Source organism: Trachymyrmex septentrionalis, unplaced genomic scaffold (assembly GCF_001594115.1).
Source record: "Trachymyrmex septentrionalis isolate Tsep2-gDNA-1 unplaced genomic scaffold, Tsep1.0 scaffold87, whole genome shotgun sequence".
Lineage (NCBI taxonomy): Eukaryota > Metazoa > Arthropoda > Insecta > Hymenoptera > Formicidae > Trachymyrmex > Trachymyrmex septentrionalis.
In genome coordinates, this window is record NW_017306059.1 from 4755846 (window position 1) to 4776473 (window position 20628).

The 20628-nt window shown below is 36.7% G+C and overlaps 1 protein-coding gene across 3 annotated transcripts; it reads left to right on the plus strand.

The window, feature by feature from the left end:
• The first annotated feature begins 1557 nt into the window (after positions 1-1557).
• On the plus strand, positions 1558-20524 carry LOC108755475 (coagulation factor VII). 3 transcript variants are annotated; one of them, XM_018498498.1, is made up of 11 exons: positions 1558-2581; positions 3727-4287; positions 17948-18041; positions 18125-18246; positions 18320-18424; positions 18483-18613; positions 18856-18986; positions 19040-19254; positions 19389-19523; positions 19593-19817; positions 20079-20524. In XM_018498498.1, the coding sequence occupies exons 2-11, from the start codon at positions 4081-4083 to the stop codon at positions 20370-20372; spliced, it is 1659 nt and encodes a 552-aa protein (XP_018354000.1). In that variant the 5' UTR covers positions 1558-2581; positions 3727-4080; the 3' UTR covers positions 20373-20524. The 3 variants fall into 3 exon arrangements, with proteins under 3 accessions (XP_018354000.1, XP_018354003.1, XP_018354001.1); XM_018498501.1 differs by having other exon boundaries at positions 19058-19254; XM_018498499.1 differs by having other exon boundaries at positions 1558-2577.
• The last annotated feature ends 104 nt before the right edge of the window (positions 20525-20628 follow it).

Below are 20628 nucleotides of genomic sequence, written 5' to 3' on the forward strand. Positions count from 1 at the left end.
AATCCTTCAACTGACCGTGGTCGGTATCTGCTTCTTCTTTTCGAAGTTGAATGAATAAGTTTAGAATTACGAAGGTGCGGTCCTCCCGGATTGATCCAAATTAATGATTGCATAGCAGTAATTTCTAATACATTATATCTTTAAAAAAATTCCGAGGAATCGGAGAATATCGCCAAGTCGATTTGATTGACATGAGGATTAATATTGGACACCATAGAATCGTCGAAGTTTTAATGTCGTGACAATTCTTCGAGATTTCTCACACATTTATTGTCTTTTATTGTCATTTGCGGGGCACATGTCCGAGTGTGACCTAGATGTTCAGTTGTACTAAAGTCTCGATTGGAGATCATGTAGAACTGAAGATCATGTTGCATGGAAGCATAAACATTTAACCCTTAGTACAAGCGATGATTTTCCAGTTCTTTACTAGACACGATGGATCGTATCCCGAGTTTTAATTTTTATCACCTTTACAAGTATAAAAAGATTATAAAATAAACCAAGTAAGTAACGAAAGAGATAATACAATCGAGACTAGATCTTAGTATCTAATAATATTTTTATATGAAAATTCTAAATACATCTTTCAGTTACATAAGCTGTGCACCACACTTATTGTCAGACTTAAAATCTTAAACTAAAACTAAAATAACATCATAAGTCAATTGATCGTCGGTTTGACAATGAAAATAATGTGATGTTGCTAATATTTTAAAAACCCGCAAAGTCATCAATCATAATTCTCATATACAATATTTCAACATCTATAAAAAATATTTATAAAGTGGTGTATAAAAAGAAAGAGGATTGAGATTATTATTTAGTCAAATTAGTATTTGAAAGAAAAGAAATGCGCATAATAATACGAATGACCTGACCATGTACTAAAAGAGTAATATCAAAGGCGATTGAAACACACATCTCGCGAAGAAAATCACATGAAAATTCTTTCCATCTGTAATCTTGCGTCGTACGTGTACTTTAATATCTTAATTGAACAAGAAATCCCCGAGCACGCATCTCCATCCACAATTTGAGCGCGCAAGAACTTAACACAACCGGGATGCAGGCGTAAAAGCGTTTTAGTACCGCGCTATTAAACAGCTAATCCGTTTGAAAATTAATGTCGGAAAAGAGCCGATACCATCGCGGCGAGAGTAGACCAGTCTGGCCGGTCGGCGATTGTCGCGACCCGGCAGCGAGAGACCTCTTCATGAGCTCTCCCTTCCGTTTGCTGAATGACGATAAACAAACATCGCATCGATACTATCCTACATCTTCGCGCGGACGTTACGCGTGATCGACCGTAAACGCGGTCCTCGACTCGACGAGGTAGAGGTCCCATCTGCCGACGATACCGTCATTACCCCACCGCCACCCGGCCGTGTTCCCGCGCCGCAGAATCACCCTCCACTTCCGCCTGGCTTGGCAGCCACTCCTCTCCAGCAGCCTCCGTTGATACTTCCTCTCGCGCGCGTGTATCTCGTCAGTCGGCTTGGAGCCACGTGCGTGTACTCGCTCGAGTGGCTGCTGCACGAGCGACACGTCGGACAGCGTCACTTCGCGCCGATGAATCGCGGATCGAATCATCCTACCGCGCTTCCGATGACAGATGAATGTCTTCGCACGGGGTTATCGGTGTAGAAAGATGATTACGTTTCCCGATTCATTCGTCTTCATTATCGAAAAATCGTTCTATGAAGCCGGCTATAGAGAATATAACTTCTAATGGACTAAAAGAGATATGGGCTTGGCTTGATGACATACGCGGGATAGAATAATAGAAGGACTTGGCTAAAAGCTGAAGAGTAAGCTGAGTTAAAAAGCGACCGAATTGTTGATTTATTCAATGTGTCAGTATGTTGAAGCTAACGCACAATGCAACTAGGACATTGAATGTTACTCTACTCTTATCGAGGAGCAAATGTGACGAGATATTAATGGATGTAGAATGCTCGTTCGCACGTAACGAATCCGAGATCTAGTAATTTGCGAATGTTGAATGCCGACGACGAAGAAAGAAGGCTCGAAATATCTCATCACCGCGGGTACATCGGTCAAGCTTACCGGGACGCGGCACGATTCGCCGCCAGTACGGACGTACGTCCGTAAGAGAGTACTTCGGGGAAGAACAAAGATATCAGCCGCGAGCTGAGAGCAACTAGGTAGCTCTCAAAGGTGAAGACAGACAGTCGGTTGGAAGTCCAGAGAACTAAAAATATCAGCCGCGGTTCCGCAGTTATGCGCGCCCGCAGTCCTGCCACGTCGTGCTCCACGCTGGACAATTTTACCGGCTGGAGAGGAAGAGTGATATCTCCATGAAACAGGGCCTGCCTTTAATCTCGCGGACGGCAATTCCCGGTAAACGACTATCAGGCACGATCGTCGTTACCGCAACGAGCGACCGTCGACAGACCGGACATTCACGCGAAACGCGATCACGCCGCGTCTTTATGCCCACTTAAACTACGGGTGGGCTACGTCTTCATTTACTACCACTACTACCCAGCCGCTGACATCTCTCGTCGTCTGCTATCTCTATACATTGCTCTCATCGGAATAACGTCGGAAATAGTAGGTATATAAAAATCGAAACGTCAAAACAGAGGCTATTAACGTATTCGCGACGTCTATCAGTCAACCTTGCATCGATGCATCGATGAATTTTTTTCATAACTTCGAGCTATTTATTCTTTCGGGTGTATATCGAAGTACCGGGGTAAGATATCCCCTGTGTATGTTATTTAGGGAACTGTGGTATATAGTAATGAAGGCTTGCGTTCTTCAAGGGGTAGAGAGACGTCAAGCACGATCTTTTGATCTTGTAACGATTTGCACGCGAGAACGAAACGTCAAACGGTTTCGTTGGATACAAACTAGTTAAAATGCATGAAATGTGTATTTTTTTACACATCGTTTCTTAGCTGCCTTGAACGCCGGCTGGAAGAGATATAAATCATGCTGCGCTATAATAGGAATCTTCGCGGCATATGTAAGATACACAGACTACCATTGTTGGAATCTACACAAACTACCATCGTTGAAATTCTATTTATGATTAAATTGCTTCTATTTACGCTTATAAGTAAACGTTTATATATGTCATAAAACTTTCCATTCTTATATAAGAGTAATTTCTGTAAGTTCTTCAATTTTTCAACTAAACGACTAACGAAAGTCTACACGGTATGAGATAGATCTTAATGCTTAGATTCTCTTTTGGTATGAATTTTATATATTAGGGAGTTTTTCGCAATACTCTGTATCCAGATACAGTAAGTATGTCGTGCGCATATACAGTTCGACTTTTCGAAATAACGTGACTTTAACATTTGCCTTATCTGGATACACGATATTGCGAAAATTCCCTATTGTAATTAGATACAATTCTGTATCTCAAATTGTATGTCGAAATCATTTTCAATCTTGAAATGTAAATATGGACAGAACTAGAGTAGTATATAATATTACAAATTGATAATTTAATAACATTGATACTATATACGAGGCATTTTAGAGAATATTAAAATTTCAAATTTGTTAAAATTCACATGAAAATATTTACGAAATAAAATTATGCAATTCATTTGAATAATTGTTTTAATGGATGCAATCGTAGGCATATCTTCTGCATATAATTTCTGAGAAAGAAGTTTCTTTCCTATAATTTCAACATCCTTACCCTACTAATTCGTCTAAATCAAGTTCTATATTGGGTTTCAGATCGAGTTCAGACTTAGGGCGCAGTGTCAAGGCCAAGAATTCATCTCGCGACAGCGATTCGACGGCGGTGGAGGTACTCGTTGGAGGATCGAACCTCAAAGTCTCTGGGCTCACCGACGGTATTTCACAGCGCGGTTGTTTGAAATTCTTCGCGTGGAGTCGCGCCCGTATTTATAGACTCGCGTGTGGCGGTAGACGCGTTCACGTACGTAGCTCCCTCGTCTCCCGTCTCAAGGGTGGGTAGGTAGGTACAAGGCATATAGATACGTGTGGAACAGCCGTCGATCCCGAGCCACGTCGGAGGGAACCCACGTTTGCAGGAAACGAGCGGCAGCACGTCGCGATCATGACGCGATGCGTCCACAACAGGAGCACTACCGGCCTGACTTGCCGACGAATGCGTCTCTGCCTCCGTCGCCGTCGAACCGTCTGCGCTCGTCGTCCTGCTGGCTGCGATCCACCGACTCACTTCCGGGCATGATCGCCGGCGACACCGCCACGATCTTCCGAGTCCTCGTTGCCTTGCTCGTCCTCGGTTACGCGGTCACCGCTGATAGTCTGGTAAGTGCCTTATTTATGAAAAGCATAGTTTTAACAATATGATTGGAAACGAGACTATCTATAATATATAAATATTAAAACTTTAAATACAAAGCGCCTTCCCGGTCCTAGTGTTAAGATGTTGAACTACTATCTAATTGAATTTAATATTTCAGAAATAAATTGAGAGCCGATGAAATTATCGGATTCACACAATCAATCTGAAACAAATAATCCCCCCAAATTCTCCCAAATCTTAAAAAACTGATTTATTTCTGAAATATTAAATTCAATTAGATAGTAGTTCAACATCTTAACACTCGGACCGGGAAGGCGCTTTGTATTTAAAGAAGTTTTACTGAAGATCAAAAAATTTAACTAGATATAAATCTGAAAATGAATACAAAATTATATATGATGCTCAAACTGGTTATAGTGTCAAAATTTTTTGTAACATTGCGCTCGTCGTGAATTTCCTACTAATAATTATTTCGACAGTCCAACAAAATTATTTTTAAATCTACTCAATCTTAGTATCTACTTAAATTTTTTTAGATACTTTAGCAAAATCTTTTCATTTGTACGTATCGATAGCACCAATAAAAAGTGTTAGGACTATAAAATTTTCAATTCTTTGGATTTCTTAGATAATTTTCATTCGGATTATATCGTCAGTTGCAATAGAAATAAAATGTTAAATGCAAAATTAAGAAGAAATTAAAATTGAAGTTTTATATTCTTTTAAATTGTATTAATGCATGCAACATTAGAAAATGAATGTAATAATTGGAAAAAACAAAATAGTTGCAATGTTATTTATTAGAATCATCAATATGCCCCCTCTACTTTACCGCAAGTTTCATATTTTCGTCAATAATAATGACAAATACGAAATCACAATGGTATTTAAATTGAATGAGATGAAGGAAATTTTAGATTCAAATATTGAAGAAAAAAAGATCTTCATTATTGATAGCAAAACACGAAATATATACAGATTGTAAGTTGCAGTTACCACAGATTTTTGCTGAATTTGAAATTAATTATTTATCAAATTGATTATTTGAGCATATATTTTTGCGAAAATTAGAAGCTGCGTAGAATCGCATTATTAGCTGAAAGGTTTCTGGTAACTACTATCTGCAGCACAGTGGGCAATAGTTTTCATGATTACGGTGCGTTCAGCCTCTAGGGATGCAGAAGTATCGACCTCGCATCGTATTACGAGAAGCAAGGACTTTCCTGATCGATTATTGATCGTAAAATCGTTTAGCTGGGAAAAACAGGGTATTACACGTACCGTACACCCAGCTAATGTACTGTAATTTTGGATATTTATCGTGTATGAGTTTACTTAATTGGTTTGCCGAATCGTATCTGGTAATATCTAGCCGGCAGTCGGTTAATGTACACCGTAATTTCAGAAAGCGCGTATAATCTCGCGCTTCAAATTTGATGTAGAATAAATTGATATTGACCTGGATAACAGAAATTTGCGAAAAATTATACTTAATCTCGAGTTGCCGCTACGCTTACACATAGGCTGTATATTATTATTTTATGTGTCCGCTATTATTCACTTAATAAACTAAAAACTTTAAATACAATACGTACGTGTAGATAAATACTTTCAAATTTATTCAGCGGAAACGAAGTCGAATGTTCTGAAGAGGGCTCCGCACAAAAATTTAAATTGTTAAGTGCGCGTAATTAGTACAAAGAAAATATTCTTATACTAACGCATTTAAAACAAACCCGGATTAATGTAGTCACTTTATCAAAAGTAAATTGGTGATTAGTAGATAGATTGAGGAAGATAGAAAGGTTCAGGAGGCCTAAAGCAACCGATAAAGCATCATGTCAGCAGGAACCTAGCAATACTAGCGCAATTACCGACCAAAGCGAAGAAACCTCGTTTTAGCTAAGCACGTCGGGATAATTACTGTAATTTTGTTTCGTGGCCATTTTTAGGTTACAATAATCATTTACAGTTTCGAGGTTAATATGCCGACACGTAAACTAGTTCTATCAGTAGGTCGGTAATAACATTGCTCAAAATCTTCATTTTATTATAATCGCTACTATCTAAAAAGAGTTACGTCCAGGCGCAAAAATCAACGAGACATTTATATTTCACAAAACACAAGGTTCCGTTACGAGCAAAATTGAAGCAATCATGTTGAAAATTATATGAACTCTGCGTAGGATGAACGTTAGTTAGACAAAATACATTCTACGAAAGAACGCGGAAGTGTAACATTCTAAAGTTAAGCAATTGTCAATTTATCTTAATATAATGTAGAACACGCATCGTGTTTGTTGTATAAAGTTTAAGAATATGTTTTTTTCTTAATCATGCAAACACAATTCGCAAAGTCGCGGTATTGGCATCTGAAAAATTTTGCAATATATACACCTAGCAACCGTCTTGAACAATATCTATGGAATATATTCAAGATTTTGGGAGAGATAATACGTCAGTTCTGTCGTCATATAAATTTATTTTACATCGATAAAAGAGGCTGTATTAATTGGAACTTTAGTTAAAAATGAATAAATAAAAATTTTCTGGTTGAATATCTATTGTAATTCTGGTCGAGATAAACCAGAATTCTGATTGATACAATCAGAATCTTTTGGCTCATCCACTTTCAACCATGGAATTTTTTCTTAATGTACAAAAATAAAAGAATTAATAAAAAATCTCAGAGAGAGACTCCTCACTGCTGGATACATCCATGATCATAATAATGACTTTATATCGAAATGTAACGGTGCATGCTCAAATTTTCATCAATAAAATCCTCGTCAGTTGTAACGACGCGAGTTATATTTGGCCGAATGAATACCACTTCGACTTTTGACGCACATATGTATACACATGACATTACCATGCGTGGATGATATCACGTCGTAATCGAATATTCGCAAAATCACTGCTGGGTTGTCGTGCCAGACACGGTCGTTTGGTTAGTCGTGCCAAATGATTGCGCCAGTTATCACAATGGATATCGGATTCTCCGCATCCTTCAGATAGACGAAAAGAGGAGAAGAATAGGAAGTTCAGTGCATTTTCATACATGTTTGGAAAACATGTATGAAGAAACAGATAAGCGCGTATCTGAGTCCGATAGCGTACGTCGAATAAACCAATTTATGACACGATCGGCATCAAGACAGACGTTACGCCAGATACTCTGTCGATGTTGGAGGAGCAACATTGTCCCAGCCTCGACTTCGTGTCGACTTTTTACCGTAAATTCGACCGTAAATTCGAGTTTGTTGAAAATAATCAAACGACAGATATTTGTTCCTCTAGTTTATCCGGCAGCGATATCACGATCGCATGGTATTTGGAACGCGAGCGTGTGTTTTTACTGCGGTCTCTCCGCATCCATTTTACCGAGTGAAGGTCTGTTTATTGCTACGCCGACTAGAGGTGACGGTTGCGAGCTAGGTAGGAAGTCCCAAGGAAACTGCATCGTCTTCTCAGCTCGTTTATTAACATGTCCCGTCATGTAAATATTGTCGATTTGCTCTCTTCAAATGTCAAGTACTATCTTGATGTATAGTTTCTCTCTAGAAAAGTTTAATATAATATCATCAATTACTAAATTAAAATACATTCTGACAAAAAAAAAAAAAAGGATTTCGCAGGTCAAGACATCAGGATTGTTTTCTTGAACAAGTGATTTATGATATTCCTCGTGCTAGAGCTTCGAGGCATTCTCATAGGTCGAGAGGAATTAAAATAGTCTTGTGGTATTTTGCCGTATCTATCACCATTTCCGAGATAATAGTCCTCTTGTCCACCTGCGTAACTTTTTTTTTATCAAAGAGTGTATTCACGATATTTCTCGTATTTGACAAAGGTATGTATTTTTTCACGTTGATCGTCGTCTGCTTGTACATCGTACAAACTTTGCTTAATGTCATATCGAGTTTTGCGACGCCAGAGAAGCGACTCATATCAATACAGTGACAGCATAATCACGCCTGCGTAATAATTCCTCCTTTCTACTACACAAAAGCAAAACAACCTCTCCTGTACACTTCTTGGCACCCCATGAAGAGCTTCTTGCCTTCTTACTCTCCCGAGTAAGCTCTAAAGTCGAAGAAGCACCTTTCGCATCCCGGAGAGCTGAATCAACCGCAACGCCGATTTTCCAATTAACAGTCGCTTCTCGGCATTGAAGCGAGTGTAGTCGGACGTTCGCGAAGGAGACGTTGCATCAATCGCTGAACATCTCTTGACTTTCTAACCGCGTAGGTATCACTCGTCGACGGTTGACCTCGGCCCTGTTGCATGTACCACGGGCACCCCGTGGTGAAACTTCCTGTCGTGTTATCCTCGAAGATGGCCGTGTAGTCTCCGTTATTACAACGCTGAAAGGCTCTCGGATATTCCAGCAGCTGTTTCCACTTTCCCAAAGAGGCAACCTCCGTCGAACATTATCGCGAACACCGGCGAACAAATACGCCACGGTAACCGGAGATCCATCGATTTTCCAAACGATTTTTCTCTACCGTTACGATAAAAATCATCAATCGTTTTATCATTTTAATAATGTCGCTTCTAGAATGCAAACTATACGAGATATCGTGGTATACCTTATTTATGCTTCCTCTCTTCTATTGCATTTATTATAATGTTAAAATGAAAATATTTATTTAGTTATTTTTTTATGTATTTTATTTTTATAAGATTGTAGAGTCGATTCACACCTAGCTTATCCGCGCTAAATTTATCACGTTCGGCAATGAATTGCCTTTTTTTTTTATAACAGCGAATGTTTCGAATATCGTGCCCTAAGAGATGTGTGTTCGTTAAGAAAAAAAAGAAAAAAAAAAAAAAAGAAAAAAGAGCAAAGTCCATGCGCCGCGAGTTAAATCGCCTAATGGAGAAGCCGGCCCTTCTTTCGCTTCATTAAGTTACGCAAAAAACGTACTGGTACCGCGTGCTTTTCATTGGTACAAGAACAACCAACATGGGAAAGACTGGAACATCTCTTGGCACCCCGTGGAGAATCCTCTCTCCTGCGGGACCCTCCGGATCACTCGGCGACTCCTTCTGGCGAATCCAGCTCGATTAGCTTCTTACTGTGTATCGTGACGACTACCGCGTGGAATTTCAGCCCGTTGTCGGGAAGGAAGTATGTGAGTCTCGCGGCTGATAAAAAGTTGCCGTCATCGGGGAAAGAAACGTGGTACCACGCGGGATTGACGGGAAAAAAGGGGAGGTGCGATGGAGCGGGTCTCTTGGAGAGAGGACGAAGAGGACGTAAAGGAGGACGCGCAGAATGTCGCGTACGATTCTCTTCAGCAGCGTCCTGAGACTTGCAGCCGCTTTCGAGATACGTTTGTCTCTCTCTCTCTCTCTCTCTCTCTCTCTCTCTCTCTCTCTCTCTCTCTCTTCCTCCCTCCCTTTCTTTTTCTTTCTCTCGTAAGATTCTTGTCGCCCGTTAGAGGCTTGTCTCTCCTCCGTTTCCATCCACCCCCATCCGCCTGTCGTTCCTCATCTTCTTCCTCATGGTTTCTTTGCCAAGACATTTCACATCGTCTGTGCCAAGACCGGCGATTCCATTGTCTCGATGTCGATGTACGCGGGGAAAGCGGTCGCCGTGGAACGAACGATTAGAATTTAGCGATCATCAGTTAGAAGTTCAATATGTGATTGTCGAAGCCACGATCATTGGCATTCGATATGCGCGATAGTTTATGACACGAATTATTGTCTCACGTTTCATTCACCGATAAGGGATGTCTCGCTCAAACAAACCTCGATCGCATGTACATACGTTCGAATGGAATTTGCTTAACGACATTCTTCGTATGTCTATGAAAAAGAATGAAGCGGTTTAAAGGTCGAAAGATTTCAAAATATTTATTCTTTCATAATTGATTTTTTATATGTTTCAAGCAATAAATCATGCTTCGCGTCATATTCGTCAAATTATACTTGGCGAGAGAAAGTATTAAATCAAATTTTTAACGTTTCCGATTATCTCGTTAATGGGTAATAACATTTATGAGTTACGCTTACAAATGGCTTATAAATGGCTCTAAATCTGCAAGACAAACGTGTAAAAATAAATGATAACCGGTTAGCACGCGATTGGTGCACTGTTGCACGTGACATTGTGCCTTTACTTCGGATTTAGCAATCGTCGTGCATGAAGTGGGAATGTCTCAAAACAAGTTATTCCGGTATAACTCGTCTACGCACAAAGACCTAACTTCATTAATATCGTATATTAACCGTTGTTCACGTAGGTTTTCTGCTAAATGAATGTACCGTTTCCTGTAAACGTGGCCATCCTAATCAAAAGAGCGACACATTATTGTCGTCACGAAATAAATCGCGTTTAAAGTTAATTTCACAAAACTCGATAACATTTGAATTATCCTCGCAAAAGATACACAAATTTATTGTTATATTCATTATGTATTCATTAAATGATCTTCATACTTTTATATTGAATTGATAAAAATATCAAATCAACGACTATATTCGCAAAAGTTAATTGAGAATCAAGATAAAGGCACGTTTCAGCTTTACTTAACAAAACGAGAATAAGATGAGGCAATGACCAGCTATTATGATAGTTCCGCATTGAGAGCGTATCAATAGAACACTCGTCTTAGCCGCGGGTGCTGATGTATCTCTGAGGAGAACCTTTCATGCGAGAGCCAGTGTAGAGGAACAATGAGAAATTATACAGTCCTAATAATATAAAGCGGTGGCGTACAGTGTCGAGACGGTGATCCGGAAATAACCGTGGCCATAAATGTAAACGCGTGGAAGAACGAATGAAGGGAAATAAGGAACAGCAGGTAGAAGGGATAGTTAGTGATGGTTAAAAGCGCTGCAGGTGACCTTTCTTTGTTGCCCTCAGAGATTCTATAATGACCAGTTTTACAGTCTAAATTTCTACTTGAGACACACCGATGTAAATGTTAACTCGCTCTATTTTGAAGGAATTACGAAATCCCGCATGCGTCTTCTCTGACAATCTTATTTTATCGCTCTCGACAACGTTTATTTATATCTGCAGAAAATTAGATAATTCATCTGTTAATTTACTTATTAATTTATTAATCTAATATATACGTAACGCATTTCCGGTGTAAACATATATATAAGATATATAACGTACTTACAATGCGTATCGAAAATTGATACCTAATAATCGGATCCGGTCTGAAGAGAATTGCATCACTAAAAGTATTTTTAGAAACTCAAGGTAAAATTGAGGAAAAAAAAATATATGAAATACAATATAAAGAGAAGCGTAATCAACCTTTCGACACGATGACGCGAATTGATATGTATTTATGAATTAACCCTGTACAGAGTGATTAATGAATGTAGTAAAACGTAAGACACTATCATAAATAATCTTCTTAATACGCAATTCTCCAAACAAATATCGGTATTTAACAACGATTCTTGATTACAATATTTTCGTAAGAATATTCTACTTGAACTTTTATCAGTGACTTGATTGAAACAATTTCAGCATATTCCATAGAGAGTTTAAAACATAATTTTTATTATTTTATAATAATTTTGTCGCGTTAAGCTATATATCAGATTAAAGAGATAATCAATTGTTATAAGAAACGTGTATCTTTGAAAAAGTAAGCTTTGATAAAGAAGTAAAGTTATCATTGCAGTTAGTAATAAGTAATAAATTTTGCACATTCTCACTCTGGTTAGAAAGGCAACTGAGGAGAAAGAGAGAAATTGTGTAACGTAATGTGACATATTAGACGGATAATATTACCACAAATGGATCAGAAGAGAAGATAAAGCTCAAGCTGCGGTGAATGGTTCAGTCACATCGTCAGAGTTGGAAAGAGAAACGGTTCTCGCGTTTCTGAAGGTTTGTCTATAAGGAAGCCGTTTTCGTTGTGGACAATGTCGTTTATGAAATAGACGATGATTTTTCAGGACGATCCGCGAACATTTATTGCTGCTATTAAAAATCTAATTAAAACGGAGCAGTATTTACGAGCTCTCGTAAATCTCGACACGAAAGGATATCGAACCCTTATATAAAGTAAGAAGTGGCGCAAAAAGAGAAGTAACGTTGCTACGGTCTGTGCCGAGCGACGTGTCGAACGGGCTGCGTTTCAAGGGACATGAACTGTTCTTAATGGCTGCAAACGGTGTTATTGTACTTTACGATATTCTCTATTACTTTAATCGATTGTTGGCAGGACAGAATAAACGCTGACGCGCGATTGTGAGTTGCGGTCCCGTATTACGAGTTTAACATTATTCATGCAACCATCGCGACAATATCGCAATGATCGTTCTGTTATACGTGCAAACGTATTCTCGCAATTAATGTCTCTATAAGGCGGTGAAATCAAATGTCTCGGCTACGCCAAAGTTGTAGCGCAGCTGTAATTTCTCTTCAGAATAAATGAACGAATGCATTACGTGAGGGAGATGATAGATATACTAATCAAATAACACGATGATTACACGAAGGAAATTTTAATTTATTTGCTAAAAGCTTGTGCACTGAAAGAAAACATATTTGTGACTATAATTGCATGGTAAAATATTGTGATTGAGAGCTCATATTATTGCTAATATTAGCAATAATTATATTTATATAGTTTTCTAGATACCAAAAAAATATATAGTTAAAATCGTATATTTTTCTAACCATAATATTTTACATACAATTACAATCATAAATACTAAAAACTGTTCTCTCAGTACATGTTTTTAATATAACTATATTATTTAATTCTATTATTTTTAATTTAGTGAACTTCTAATGAAATTCTTGGTCTGTAAAATGTTAAATAAAATCATCGACGAAATCTTAGAAATAATCTTTGATCATAACAATGAGAATGGGCTTCCGATTGTTCGCGTACCATAAATCAGATCACGAACTCGCCATAGCGAGCATTCCGTTGACAGTGCGGCGAGACAACAACCGGGACCATAAGATCTCACATTGAATTTGTAGCAACCCTTCGCCGAAGAAGTCGCAAACCATTTTTGGACATTGGGTAAACTCCAACGACGTGTTACCATCTAGGGAAGTGTTAATTCACGAAATGAATGTCCACTCTGTCCAAATCTTGTCTCTCGTCTTCGTAGTCTATGCGGAACTGTTTGTGAAAACTTTTATTTATGCAATTCACCGTAAATTTCAAGATTAGTATTACGCTAAAAGTATTTCACGCGGAGCTGGAATTTTCGCACTACAGTTGATTTTCTCCAATAATAATTAAGAACAAACAAGTTATAGATTGAAATATATAGGAACAAATTGATTTCAACGAAACAACATTTATCGGTTTAGATCAAGAAACTGTAGGAAGTATAATGCGAGACTATAAAAGCACGTTGTGGAACCCATGCGACGATCTCGTAATATTAAAATATGCGTGGACACGGTGGGCAGAGACCGGCCACGATACCATCTAAGGTGGCGATAACTCAGGCGTTAGCTCGAGAAGCGACGCGCTTCCGAACCTTTCTTCGTCTACCATTCAAAACGGTCTGTATCACGTACGTTCCTTCGTGCATTTACGATCCAGATTGTCAAATGACGATCTTTTAACATTACAGCTATCATGTTTCGAATGCGCTATCTTAATTGCGTAACTTATATTTGCTAATTTTTTCGTCTCCTTTCTTTTTAATTTTTACATATGGAAAAAACGATTTTGCTGAAGGATCCAAAAATTTAACTAGATATAGATCTGAAGATAAATTTTTTGGTTTGATACCAAAATAATGATAGGCGCTCGAACTAGTTGCTAAAATGTTAAAACATTTTTGCAACATTGTAATTAATGCTGAAACAATGTATATAATTATTTTGTCCAAAAACAAAATTATTTTCAGATTTGTGTAGCCAAATTTTTAGATAATTTAGCAAAACCGTTCCTTTCGAGCATTATTAATGTTGTATCTCGTAACGTATTTCATAGACATGTTAGAACCTTAATGATATCAATTTGCACCACACAAATAGATCTAATTAATTTCCTTCGTGGAATAGACATAAAGATATAAACATGGAATAAACAAGAAATATACATGAAGATATCATCTCAAATAAAGAATAGGAATCGCCCGTTACTCAGTTGCGGTTGAAAAAAAAAATCGCTTATTGCTCAAATTGCAGTTGAAAAAATCTATACGAAGTTATACCTCCACTTTTAGAATTGACATATTTTAAGAATTGTGCTGAATTGTGCTATATGTATGCTATATTATCCGAATATTAAAATCATAATATAAACAATACGTTTAAAAATTAAAGAAAAAACGATTTTTAAGTCGACCCCAAGTTTGCATTTTTTCTAATTTTTTAAATTAGTTTATGTTAACATTGTGTTAAAGTATTAAATAGTGATAACAACAGAAATTATATGACAAAAAATAATTTAAAAAAAATTCTGAATACAATTAATATTTACGTTCGCATCAGTCATTTAAATAGCATAAAATTGTGTACTTAACAATTGTGTTAGCTTAGCACAAGTGAGCACAATCTTTGACAAAATCCTCGATACGATGATATTAAGAGCATTTTACTCATGCATGCAGCCCTTAGCGCTCAGCTTTCTGTCCATAAATAGAATTTATAATGCTTCGATGTGGACAATAATATATGTGACTTGAAAGGCTTGATTGGCTAGTTAAACTTCATATAAAATAGCATAGTTTTCCGCGGATGTAGATAAAGATTTCTTGATATTCGTGCCATTCTTGCGTAGAAGATTTTTCAGACGATGGATGTCTCGTTGGCAATAAGTAACATGCTCTTCTACTTTACCCCGCGGGATTGTCTTCCCTTTTAGCGGCACAAACTTTTTGCGGGATTGTCACCGAGATGCAAGGCAACCGCACGTCTCAGCCTAGTTTGGACACGCTAACCTTGCCGCATACAAATTTCTCTTATTTCATTTGTTGTCCTTTCCGAGATCGTCTTTTCTTTCATTTCGTGTTTTTTTTTTTATCTTGCGTTCCTTCTTTTGACAAGTAATTCCGTACTAATGAGTCATCATTGCTTGTTTTCTATCAAACTGTTTCGTTATATCACAGAGTGATTTATATCAGACAAAATATTACTTTTACGTATAAATTTCATTGTACAGGTCTACAACGGGACATCGCTTTATTACGTTTAATTGATGTCAATTAAATATTCATAACACAGTCACCAAATCCGGTTCGGAAATGTAATTTTATTAACTTTTCGATAATATTCTACTCATGGGCAGTATCTCGAAAATACTTATATAAAATAAATTCATTAATCAGTTATCGTCTCGGAATCCACGAAATGCTTCGAGATTCCAGTTCTAAAGTCAGTAATTGCAGATTCGTTTGCATATTTTAATTAATTAATGCATTGAGCGAGTACAATTTGAATTGAAAACTCATTCTCGTGCATTCCACAAAAATTCGCAGCCAAGCACGATGGCATTAAACTGCAACTGTTTTTAATGTGCACAGCCAGAAATGATTTCTGTCTCGATTTTTAAATGCCGAATAATGATAAACATAATATTTACACGTTGAAAATAAATATTTAATTTGGGGACAATGTGCTAATACAATTTGCGGTTGTATATCTCACTTAAAAAAGATTTGTTAGAGACTACCCGGAAGCATGTATCTTATTGAAACTTGTTAAATATCTTTATATTTAATAAAAACACATACATTCAACTTATTTGTAGACTTATCAAATTAAAATATTATACAATCCTTTTCTAAAAGTAGGGTTGGTTGGTAGTAACTAGTTAAAACGTTAAAAGTTAAAAAAGAAAGTTAAAAAGTTAATAACTTTTAACTTAATTTTAAATGCATTAATTTTTAATTTAATTTAGTTACTTTTAAACTTTAATTTATTAACTTTTTTTAAATTAAAATTTTTTTACAACTTTCTTAATGCTAATATTTTTTTTCTATAAAGTTTTAAACATTAGAGAATTAATTTAGATAAAGTTCAATGATTTTATGATGAGAGACTCTATAATAAGAATTGCACCATATAGTAGCCAGTTTGTATTGGCTCGCTAGATTTTGTCAATTCCCGCTTATATTTGAATCACACTAATTTTAGGTACCATAAACGTTATATTTCAGCAACGTAAATATGAAATGAGCTTTAGATGAAGAATTGTTGTAGAACAGTACTACACATCCAACCATTTTCTAAATTTTTACGTATATTTTTTGTAATAAATATCTAGTCGATGTAATTGTAAACGTGCATGAACAATCGTTTTTCAGAGTTACAGAAAGTTAGATAAAGGTTAAAGAGAGAGAAATAATGCAAACATATACCCTTCTCCCTTGCAAGATTTTACAAAAATGCCTCATGATGTTACTCTATTATTTATAAGTCACTTACATGTGAATATAAAATTAAATTTACCTAATAATCTATATTTATAATATAAGTGTTATATAAGTGTTATTTAAAGTAATCTCATTTTAAGAAAAATTAGGACAGTCTGATCTCGAAAATAATTTTTTTCAAAATTAACTTTTTTTAAAACTTAATTCAATCTTAACTTAACTTTTATTAAGTTAATTCTTTATTCCTTCAACTTTTAATTTTATTAATTTTAGAAGCTATTAACTTTAAATTAATTTAGTTTTAGAAAAACATTAACTTACCCAACTCTGCCAAAAAGTATTATCAATAAGCATTATTTAAAAATAATTTAATCAAGCTTTGAAACTAAATAATATATATATATAGAGATATATCTTAATAAAATATTTATATATATTTCCTTTTCTGCTATTACAAACTCGATATTAGATTTCTTCGAGGCAACCAGTCTATTAGGTAATCAAATTTTGCATCATTTTTGAACAACGCACAGTAATGTTGCTGATGAAAGAATGTTTCAAGCACCATTTTGATCGCATCTGAATTCATGAACTATAAATGAATCATCGCGATTGCAATCAGTAACTATTGTTCGGAATTTCAGAGCGAGTATAGATTTCGAGGAGCTTCGAGAAGGCGCGACAGCGAAATGACAGTAATTTTATGCCTACGTACTTTGTCGACACGGTGACATCGTGTAACGCATGATTAGCGCCGACGACGGTTACGTCGCGATGCCATTATCAGCGGGCAAATTGAGTTTAATGTCGCGACTTGGGCGTTACAACCTTGGAGCATACTAAATGATAGAACTAAATAGAGTGCTGGCCAGGCCGTATCTATTAACTCTTTCGGTCTAGGACAGATAATTTTAAGGTAATCATATCAGTATGCAGCCGCTGTCGACACAGAGGCGTGTCAAGTGACAAGATAATATGACGTGAATTTTCATTGATACATTAATCCTTTCAACAAGGTTAAAACGTAATATGACTGCAACTTGCTATTCGTTAGAATGTTCAATAATAAGGCAGATCGGGAACAAAATAGTGTCAGAAATATTGGCGATGTTACTATTGTACCTTGTTACTTTTGTCCCCGATCTCCTCTAGAATTTAGTAAACTAAGTTAGCAATATATAATATGTTAATTAAATAACAGTAACATTCAAAGTAATTAAAAGAATTGTCATATTGAATATTGTTATATCCTTGAAATTTTGATTTAATAATAAAAAAAATCTAAATTATTTATATCATTAAGTATGTTCATATGTTTAAAAATTTTAGAATGAAGATAAGACATTCGTCTTTGGAGTTAAAAACAACGTAAGCTGCCTTCACTCGATCGACCAGCTGTCTGCAGAGCATTTGCCAAAGAACAGTAAGTGTATGTGCGTCATTGATTTTCCATAAATTTTCTACGATCGAAAAAATCTATATTCTCGCATGTTACTTTGATGATAGGAGTGACAAAGCTATCGCACTTCACAAATTGGAGCGAATGGTCGGTGTGCGATCGACACTGCATGCAAAATCGCGTCAGGAAGTGCCGATCAAAAAAAGATTGCGGGACTACTGTACTTAAGGTAAATATGTGAAGTACATAATTATACGATATTGTGAAGAATTTTTTTTTATTAACGAATTGTCGTGGTACAGGAGGAACGTGGTTGCGAACATAACAGAAAGGGTCGTCAAAGGCGTTGCAAACAACGCCAGCGCCGGAGACGTCGACGAAGAAACGAAAGATTTCACGTCGTTCAAGTAAGTCGCGGCATGCATTAATATTTGATTTTCGATTGCTAATGCGCATTTTTAACAGGTACCTAAAGAAGCAGAGCCTAGGCATGGAAAGCAAAAAGGCAAAAACAGTAAGGAGAACTCCAAAAGACAATATGGAAAATGGAGTAAATGGTCGCCTTGCACGAGACTGTGCACTACTCAACGTCATAGGTATTACAGAAACTTGTATAAGATTACATAAGAGTAAGGTGATACAATTTCGAACGTGGTACAATTCTGAACGAAATAAAATAATCCAATTTTTAGAATTTAAGTTTAATTTTTTTCTTCTTTGATATATTCTTTAATACTGTTCATACAACTTGAACTTAAACAATTGGACTATTTTATTTCGTTCAAAATTATACCGTGTTCAAAACTGATATTATATATCTATTTGTTGGTGGTATTAGATGGTGCAGAAAGCCGGGAATTTGCGAGCGCGACGTGATACGAGAAAGCGCCTATTGCTACGTCGAAGGTAGCTTCTGCCAAAGATGGATCCATCGAAAGATTCGCGGTAGCCACGAAGAAGACGGCGATGGTAAATCTATTTCAATTCAACATTGAATACTAATAAGAAAAATGTGTAGCTAGCTTTTATTGATTTTCTAGACTTGGTGTTGGACGAGTTCGAACTCAATCCTAATACCGTGGATAGCTTCGCTCCAGAGAAGAATTCAAACATTTGGAAGTGCGGAGTAGCGACTCATAAAGGATCCAGATTATCATACTTCACACGAATTATCGGCGGTCGTCCGACTGCACCTGGAAGCTGGCCATGGCAAGTGGCCGTGTTAAATCGATTTCGGGTACATTTACAACGAATAAATGTCATTTCCTAGAAACAGTAAATAATATAAATCATGAATACCTACAAATGGTTGAGGAGTAAGAAAGGTTTTATAATTGTCTGGACCAAACTTAATTGCTTTTCTTTTTCCAGGAAGCTTTTTGTGGTGGAACATTGGTATCCCCAAGATGGGTATTAACTGCCGCGCATTGCATTAGAAAACGCCTTTATGTTCGTATTGGAGAGCACGATTTAACGGTGAAAGAAGGCACGGAATTAGAGCTTAGGGTACGTGTCGCTGTTAAGAGCTAGATAAACAATTTCATGCCGCCGCTGATTAATTCTATAACTGCGTAGGTGGACTCGGTGACCATCCATCCGGAGTACGATGCCGATACTGTTGATAACGATGTGGCTCTACTTCATTTACCAGTTACCTTGACCCCGTCTCCTTCGAGAGGGATTGCGTGTTTACCCGCACCAAAGCAGCCCTTACCTACGAATCAGTTGTGCACCATTATCGGTTGGGGCAAGTCCAGCGTGACGGATGATTTCGGAACGGATGTGCTGCACGAAGTTAAAGTATGTAATTCAATTTAAAAAATTCGACTATTTAATCTTTACGTCGTGAGAAAAGTCACTGTAGTGCTGTTGAGAGAGAAATAATGTTATATTTTAAAGAATACAATGAAAAATAATGAATTATAACAAATCTTACTTAAGAAAAAACTGTAAGATTTTAAAAATAGACCTCGTCTTCTAAAGTAATAAAGTAATAATGAGCCAACAATGACAATTGTGTATTTTCGAAAAATAATACGAATGTTAAATTGAATTTTATAGGTTCCAATAGTGTCTCCCGAGACTTGTCGAGAGGTCTACGTGGATTATAGAATAACGGATAACATGTTCTGTGCGGGTTATCGCCGTGGTAAAATGGACTCTTGTGCGGGTGACAGTGGGGGACCTCTGCTCTGCAGAGATCCTCGGAAACCTGAACATCCGTGGACAATTTTTGGTATCACTAGTTTTGGCGAAGGTTGTGGCAAGCGCGGTAAATTTGGTATATACGCCAGACTATCCAATTATGTGCGTTGGATTATGAAAGTGATGAAGCAAACTGACGATTACATTTAAGAAACAACACAGCAAACATCATAACTGTATTATAATTGTAATTATAGTTCATGCATAAACGAGCATAGAAATTATAAATACAACGGGCAATCAGGACACAGATTTCAAGTAACATAGCGATAAAAATCTTAAAACTATGAAAAATCGCAAAATTACGCAGATATAAAATTAATTATGTTATAACTTGTTACTATGTCGCACATTTTACTTTCTTCAAAAATATGTTTTTATCATTTTATATATATATATATATATA

Bases quoted from the DNA above. Each gene is read 5' to 3' on its own strand.
- LOC108755475 (XM_018498498.1), top strand. From the start codon at position 4,081: ATGCGTCCACAACAGGAGCACTACCGGCCTGACTTGCCGACGAATGCG. The intron at 18,425-18,482 runs GTAAGTCGCGGC...CATTTTTAACAG, and splicing joins AAAGATTTCACGTCGTTCAA to GTACCTAAAGAAGCAGAGCC. The intron at 18,987-19,039 runs GTAAATCTATTT...ATGTGTAGCTAG, and splicing joins CCACGAAGAAGACGGCGATG to CTTTTATTGATTTTCTAGAC.